Here is a 7,668-nt window from a genome sequence, read left to right as displayed (position 1 = left end):
GCATCGGATTGCGACACTTGAGTTTGATCGTGATAGAAAATCCATGGGTGTTATTGTCAACTCCCCTACAGGGAAGAATTCTTTGCTAGTGAAGGTAATGCTCAAACTTTGCTTGATTTATCAGTATCTTGAAATTGAGAATTCCTCAATAAACTTTTCTAAAACATTAAAAGCTTGTTAATTTGTTACCAATGAGTTTTACGTCAGTAATATTAAATCCAAGTTTCGAATTTGAATCCCATACATAATAAAAAAAAAAAAAAAAAAAAAAAAAAAAAAATCTTAGTCAAAGTCTGAAATTTTCTCGTCATTCATTTGAAAATTTTTGCTGGGTTTTAATTGTGGCAGGGTGCTGTAGAAAATGTACTAGAGAGAAGTGCTAAAATGCAGTTGCAGGATGGTTCTGTTATACCACTGGATGATAAGTCAAAGAAACTTATTTTAAATGCGCTTCATGAAATGTCAAGCAGTGCATTAAGGTGTTTGGGCTTTGCTTACAAAGATGAGCTTCCTGAATTTGAAACATATGATGGCAGTGAAGAACATCCGGCTCATGAGCTTTTACTTAAACCATCAAATTATTCCTCAATTGAGAGCCAACTGATTTTTGTTGGCCTGGTTGGGCTTAGGGTGAGCTTTTCATTCTTTAAATTGCTTCTTCTTCTTCTCTAGATAACTAGATCTGTAAGATTTTACGTGAAATTTTATAGGATCCTCCTCGGAAAGAGGTATACCAAGCAATTCAAGACTGTAGAGCAGCCGGTATTCGTGTAATGGTTATTACAGGAGATAACAAGAATACAGCAGAAGCTATATGTCGGGAAATTGGTGTATTTGGAGCTGAAGAAGACATTAGTTCAAGAAGTTTAACGGGGAAAGAGTTCATGGAATTGGAAGATCAGATAGCACATCTCAGACAAAGTGGTGGGCTTCTGTTTTCAAGAGCTGAACCAAGACACAAGCAAGAGATAGTGGCGCTGCTTAAGGAGGAAGGAGAGGTAGTTGCCATGACTGGGGACGGAGTGAATGATGCACCTGCCCTGAAACTGGCTGATATTGGGGTTGCAATGGGCATTGCTGGAACAGAGGTACCCTTTAATTGCTTAATCAAATAGGAACAAAATGAATGAAAATACTAAAAAAAGTAGAAATTTATTTCGAATTTATTAAACTCATTTTTTCCTCATTTTCATTCTGATTTCTTCTCCTTTTCCAGGTTGCGAAAGAAGCTTCTGACATGGTATTGGCAGATGATAATTTTAGCACAATTGTCGCTGCCGTTAGCGAAGGAAGATCTATCTATAATAATATGAAGGCTTTTATCAGGTTGGTCGACAGTGTTATTTTTTTTTTTTTTTGAATAATGTATGTACCGTGGCATCAATAAGTCTACATTTTCTAATATGAAAAACTCTGTTATAGGTACATGATCTCGTCAAATATTGGTGAAGTAGCCTCTATATTCTTAACAGCAGCTTTAGGCATACCTGAAGGGCTGATACCTGTTCAGCTTCTGTGGGTCAATCTTGTTACAGATGGACCACCTGCCACAGCCCTGGGATTCAATCCTCCAGATAAGGACATAATGAAGAAGCCTCCCCGTAGAAGGGGTGATTCATTGATCACTGCCTGGATTTTATTCCGCTATCTGGTGCGATTGAAGCTTAATTTAAAATTTGGTTAATCTTCACAGTGGACATTTTTTTCTGGATTTTACCTGATCTTGAATAATTTCCCTCTTGATTACTCTCCAGGTCACTGGGATTTATGTAGGGATAGCAACTGTAGGCGTATTCGTCATTTGGTACACCCATGAATCCTTCTTGGGAATTAACCTTACTGGAGATGGCCACACCCTTGTTACATACTCGCAACTAACCAACTGGGATCAATGCTCATCCTGGGAAAATTTTTCTGTATCACCCTTCACCGCTGGAGCTCGGGTTTTATCCTTCGAAAATAACCCGTGTGATTACTTCCAGGGGGGCAAAGTGAAAGCCACAACTCTCTCACTCTCTGTATTGGTTGCAATTGAAATGTTTAACTCTCTCAATGCCCTTTCTGAAGATGGGAGTCTCTTGATAATGCCTCCATGGGCCAATCCCTGGCTCCTTTTGGCCATGTCCTTCTCATTTAGTCTGCACTTCTTGGTCCTGTATGTGCCGTTCCTATCTCGAGTATTCGGCATTGTGCCTCTTAGCTTTAAAGAGTGGCTCTTGGTTTTTGCTGTTGCTTTCCCGGTGATTCTGATAGATGAAATTCTGAAGTTTATGGGGAGGTTGGCAAACAAGCATCCAACTTCCAGCAGAAGTAAATCAAAGCTTAAGGGAGAGTGAGATTACTTGTCACCTCATCTGCATTGAGTTGCTACAGCCGCTCCCATACACATAAATATATATATCTATAATGAGTTGCTACAGCCGCTCCCATGTATATATATATATATATATATATATATATATATATATATATATATATATATAAACATTATATAATCTTGGTTTTCTTTTTTTGTGTTGCCATATTGTACAATAGAAGTACAAGGATATGCTATCTTGTCAAAAATGCAACGATGTATTTGCAGCTTGTAAATAACAGAGCACCTAGATGTTATATATATATATGCTACTTGGGAAATCAGATTTTCTGTTTGGAGTTGCATTATGGGAGAATCAAGACAGAATCACACAAGGTGTTCTCGACAAATAAATGGAAATAATCTAAATTCTCTTGCCATGTTCTTAATTATGGTTGCTTGATTAGAGAATTTGAACAAATTTATTGATAAAAATTAACATAGTTTAAGCTGAGCCTGCATCTTTCTTCTTCACCACTATAGGACTTCTTACATTGTGCACCCCATCTGACCATACAAGCCCACCGAATGCATAAAAGTCGCTTGCATTTTCCTCAGCCTTTAGTGTTACCTTGAAACTTTTCTCTTCATTTGTCTTGTTGAATTTCAATCTCATTGGTTCAACCTTAACTGTTATTCCTTCAGGTGCATTGATGTGAGCTGTATATAAGCCTGGAGTTCCCACATTCTTCATGGTTCGCGTCAATGTGACTTTCCCAGAGAGATTAGGGACAGTGATTGATGGATAGTTTAAGTCCAACAAACTACTGTTTTTGGATGGGCAGTTGTATGGCTTATCAGCAAATGCTGACATTTCGGTTGCATTATAGCCAATGGAGCACAGAAAATTCAGGTAATCTTTGGTGGTTAAGTCATAAACCAAGCCAGGGTCCATTGCGCGGCTTGGCCGGATATGTCCTGAACCATAGTCAAATGGGTTTGACTCTTGAAGAAAATCAGTGGCAATCGGTTGTCTGACATTACTCGTAGTTGTTGCTGAAACATCATGAACACCGGGCAAGATTTGTTGTCAGTATGTGAAATCAACAGAGAGCATAATGGCGTATATAGTTAAAATTGCAGTGACATATATAGTTAAAATTGCAGTGAGGTTCATGGACTCCATGCCTAGATCTTTCCTGAAATAGAGGTAAAACAAGGAGAGAATAATTATTAGGATATTACCTGTGGTCATAATTGCAGACTTAATTGCAGCAGGACTCCATTCTGGATGCAAGCTTTTGAGAAGGCCAGCAATGCCAGAAACATGGGGACAGGACATTGAAGTACCAGATATAATATTGAATGGAAGATGGCGCTTGTCAAATGATTGAGAAGTAGGCCCTGAAGCTTCTGTATAGGCAGCTAAAATATCGACTCCAGGAGCAGTGATATCAGGCTGAAATTTTTAGTAAAAATTTGTTAGGCTGTTTATCATGTGTTTAGGAGTAAAATAATAACTACTTACAGGCATAAAGTGCCGAATCTTTTTTTTTGGTATAACTGGTTTCAAATAGGTACTAAAATTCAAGACCTCATAGCCTTAGAGATGAGTACACTGCCACTAATAGTGATTCTATTTTACAGTTGCTGGTGATGATGTGTTACCTTGAGGATCTCTGGATTGATTGCATTAGGTCCAGAAGATGAAAATGAAGCCATGATAGGAGCAGCCACAGCTCCAACTTCTGTAGCACCACTTATATAAGCTACTGGATGCCTGAACAAGAAGAAAAATCCTCAAAATACTTGATATAATACTGACTGATAGATTGAACTCGTTAAAACAGAGCTCACCTTGTGCTATATATATAAGCTAAAATAGAAAGGCCATCAGCTGCAGAGACATGTGCAGTAGGAAGAAAGTGGGCTTGAGGGGAGATCGTCGCTTGAGGTAACTGATCAGCGAGGATCACCCCAACGCCACCAGCCTGAGCAACCACCCAGCTCATCTCAACACTTGCATGAAGACAATACACAATTTTTCCTTTTACCTTTTCTGGATCAAGGGATTCAGGAGAACAGGATTGTCTGGCAAGTAAAGAAAACAGGTAAGAAAGGAATATGTCTAATTCAATAATCAATGAGTACTTCGATACAAGACAACGAATTAGTCATCTTACGCGCTGAGAGCAGAGACGTTGGCAGCTTTAGCATCAACAGAGTAAACCAAGGGATAATACTTCCTAGCAGGCAAAGTATTGGTATTGAAACTCAGGCCCTGATTAGAAAAAACAAACTCTGCTGTTTATACTAAACACCAGTAGGAGTTAATTAGTTAAATTAGATTATCAATGCAAACCTTGAATAGCCTGTTATTTCCGAGGATGACATTTGATGCAAAATTCCGATCAATTGTGCTAGCTGCAACTGTGAGAATCCAGGGAGCCACATTGGAGACACGTCCACCTTGCCCCCCAGAATTCCCTGCAGAGCAAACTACAAGAATCCCATTTTTAACAGCATGGAAAGACCCCATTGAAATTCCATGACCAAAGTAATGGCGAGGACGACTTCCAAGTGAAACAGACAAGATATCAACCCCATCCTGAATTGCAGCGTCGAAGGCAGCCAATACATCAGCATCATTGCAACCTGGCCAGCAAACCTTGTAGGAAGCAACTCGGGCATTAGGTGACCCTCCCTTTGCGGTTCCATTGGCTGAACCCAAGAAATTAGCTCCTGAAACAAAGCGTCCACCTGCCGTAGCGAGAGTGTGGGTGCCATGACCATCAGTATCTCGTGCAGTGTTGTAGGATGGATCAAGGGGCTGGCCTATAGAAGCTTGGAAGCCCTTGTTGAAGTATCTTGCACCAATAAGCTTCCTGTTACATTTAACTCTATCATTTGTATCACAATATCCTTTCCACTTTGATGGAATAGGTCCCATCCCTTCATCACTGAAGCTTTCTGACTCGGGCCAGACACCTGCAAATGTGAAAGTAAAAAATTAGTCGAGGAAAGAAAAGGTCCAATACCAATTAGCTTTAGTTTAATGGTATTAAAGTGTTTTCAAGTATGTGAAATTTCGTGCTAAGAAAAGGTCCAAGAAAAGAAAAGGAGTGATGTTAATCGTACCAGTGTCAAGATTTCCAATAATTACATCTTCACCAAATCTTGCCTTAACCCAGATAGAGTCCGGTGGAATTTTTCCATTTCTCTCTAGTCCAAGAAACTCCCATGATCTTGTCGTATGCAATTCACTCTCTTCATTAGGAAAAATTGATGCCACTTCTGGCCGCTCTGATTAGACAAAGGCATAATCAAGAGAAAAGAAAAAAAAAAGAAAAAACAAAAAGGTCAATATATGTAATTAATATGTTATAATTTAGTACTTGAGATTTCATCAACTTCTTCATCTTCAAGTGTTGCAGCAAATCCATTGATATAACTTGAGTAGGAATAAAATATTGCTTCTTTTGCCTTCTCCTTGCTGCATTTTTCAGCAAGATCATTACATCAACATTACATATAGAAGAAAACGAGATACTAGAATATAGTGATATAATATAGCTGAATGTGTCACCTTTTCATGCAAGAACCCAATAACTCATGGTAGGACTCGGTCTTTTTACTGATATCCAATGCAGAAGAAGATTCAGATCCATGAGAATTCCTCCCCAAATACACCACATAAGACTGGACAGCATAATATACATAAACTTGAGTAATAGTAATCTAATTAAAGTACATTTATACGCAAATGCATAGTAAATAAGCAAATCAGACAAGCAAATAAAGAAGAATTGATGAAGATCTTCAAGGTATAAATTGCTTGCCTTTTTGGCAGCCTGTGTTGGACTCTGCAAGGAAGAGAAAAGGGAGAAGAGAAGCAAAAGAGAAATACATGAATGGCTACGGATCCTCATCTTTCAGCTGATCCGCTAAAATCCACAAATTAATTCACTATATAAGAGGACAGCTTGCTCCATTTTATATATTTATGACTCTTGTTGAGAAGTCTAAGTTATGGACAGATCTAGAAAAAAATAATATTTTAAATAGATTGCAGCACACCAACGCCAAGCAATATTAAATCAATTTCAATAATAGTCCAATTATGACCTGATCACTCTACTAGACAGGCAAATCAAGGAGGAGAACAATTCATCTTAATTTGGTTAAAATAAAGAACATGAAAACTCCTCTCTTTAAAAATTTTCTCTCTTCAGAAATTCTCTAAACTTATAACCAGATATAAAAGAGGGAATGCTTCTTATTGATGGCATTCTTTCAACTTACAACTAGATATAAAAAAAAGGATTACTTCTTCTTGGTGACATTCTCTCAACTTACAATCAGATATAAGAGAGGGATTGCTTCTTATTGGTAGCGGCCCCTTCCTCCCATCTTTTCTTTTTTTTCCCCCTCATTTTTATATATATTTTTTTCTTTTACCGTAAATCTCGTACATGTATCATTTTGAAATGAATACTAGGAATTTATTTTCAGATCTATTCTTATCTTGAGTTTATTTGTTTCATCTTTGGTGAGTGTTATTATATTTGTCTCTATTTTTATGGTGGTCTTTCTTTTATAAAGATTTAGTATTTAGTTATTCAAAATTGAAGTACTATAATTGGCTTTATTTTGTTAGGGATTTTAAATCTTAAATTGCAAATATTGATAGTCTATCAACTATCCTAGTAGTACAACTTATTTCTTTATTAATTATCTAGTTGACTTGAACTCATCTATGTAAGTTATATGCATTAAATTCTTAAAAAAACAGTTCAGATACATAAATATTATTTTATCATTTAAATCAAATAAAAGGCCGATGGCCACTTATAAGATTTATATAATAATCAATTATCAAGGCATACCCATTATAAATTTAGCCTGACTTAATTTAGTAATGGAAAGTATATCACTCACTTGGCATACTTAAATTCAAGTTTTCACTCTTTTAATTTTTCTATTAAAAAAAATCCGTTATACAATGGTTAGATTGAATAATTTTCTGAATTATATTCGGACTGGCACAATCAACGCATTAATAGAAAATATCAATTTGAATATGAAAATCGAAATACTTTCTATGTTTACTTTTGACACATTTGATCCACAAAATACTGTTCTATGTTTGAAAACACCAATAATGATATTTTCGTTTGACCAAGCATTCCATAGTAGCTTTAGGTGAAATAGTTTAAAGAATTTTCCATGCTTTGGAAACTGTTAGGATTGCAAGTGTTTCTCTTAATTTCTACTAAAAAACCTTGCCTGATTTGAACTCATTATTTTATTGAAAGTTGGCTATGCTGAAATTCTGAATTCGTGTGTCGTGAAACATATTTATTATGTAAAAT

The 7,668-nt window shown here is 36.8% G+C and overlaps 2 protein-coding genes across 2 annotated transcripts; one reads left to right on the top strand and one right to left on the bottom strand.

Annotated features, from left to right (window-relative positions):
• The first annotated feature begins 8 nt into the window (after positions 1 to 8).
• LOC131177568 (calcium-transporting ATPase 4, endoplasmic reticulum-type-like) lies at positions 9 to 2,416 on the top strand. Its single transcript, XM_058142609.1, has 6 exons — positions 9 to 94; positions 349 to 630; positions 711 to 1,088; positions 1,217 to 1,326; positions 1,423 to 1,651; positions 1,755 to 2,416. Exons 1-6 carry the CDS (start codon positions 44 to 46, stop codon positions 2,334 to 2,336), a joined length of 1,632 nt encoding a protein of 543 aa, XP_057998592.1. The 5' UTR covers positions 9 to 43; the 3' UTR covers positions 2,337 to 2,416.
• A 294-nt stretch (positions 2,417 to 2,710) lies between these two features.
• On the bottom strand, positions 2,711 to 6,526 carry LOC110644953 (subtilisin-like protease SBT5.3). Its single transcript, XM_058142610.1, has 10 exons — positions 6,136 to 6,526; positions 5,883 to 5,995; positions 5,692 to 5,789; positions 5,435 to 5,599; positions 4,659 to 5,284; positions 4,480 to 4,577; positions 4,154 to 4,387; positions 3,965 to 4,076; positions 3,542 to 3,755; positions 2,711 to 3,352 (listed from the first exon to the last, which is right to left on the bottom strand). Exons 1-10 carry the CDS (start codon positions 6,223 to 6,225, stop codon positions 2,802 to 2,804), a joined length of 2,301 nt encoding a protein of 766 aa, XP_057998593.1. The 5' UTR covers positions 6,226 to 6,526; the 3' UTR covers positions 2,711 to 2,801.
• Positions 6,527 to 7,668: the final 1,142 nt, after the last annotated feature.

This window comes from Hevea brasiliensis, unplaced genomic scaffold (genome assembly GCF_030052815.1).
Source record: "Hevea brasiliensis isolate MT/VB/25A 57/8 unplaced genomic scaffold, ASM3005281v1 Scaf585, whole genome shotgun sequence".
Classification (NCBI taxonomy): Eukaryota; Viridiplantae; Streptophyta; class Magnoliopsida; order Malpighiales; family Euphorbiaceae; genus Hevea; species Hevea brasiliensis.
Note: the sequence above shows the minus strand (reverse complement) of the source record. Positions and strands in the feature narration are given on the sequence as shown.

Coding starts and splice junctions, on each gene's coding strand:
- LOC131177568 (XM_058142609.1), top strand. CDS start 44: ATGGGTGTTATTGTCAACTCCCCTACAGGGAAGAATTCTTTGCTAGTG. Junction 1,327..1,422: donor AATATGAAGGCTTTTATCAG/GTTGGTCGACAG, acceptor ACTCTGTTATAG/GTACATGATCTCGTCAAATA. Junction 1,652..1,754: donor GGATTTTATTCCGCTATCTG/GTGCGATTGAAG, acceptor ATTACTCTCCAG/GTCACTGGGATTTATGTAGG.
- LOC110644953 (XM_058142610.1), bottom strand. CDS start 6,225: ATGAGGATCCGTAGCCATTCATGTATTTCTCTTTTGCTTCTCTTCTCC. Junction 5,996..6,135: donor CAACACAGGCTGCCAAAAAG/GCAAGCAATTTA, acceptor TATGCTGTCCAG/TCTTATGTGGTGTATTTGGG. Junction 4,578..4,658: donor GAAATAACAGGCTATTCAAG/GTTTGCATTGAT, acceptor TTTTCTAATCAG/GGCCTGAGTTTCAATACCAA.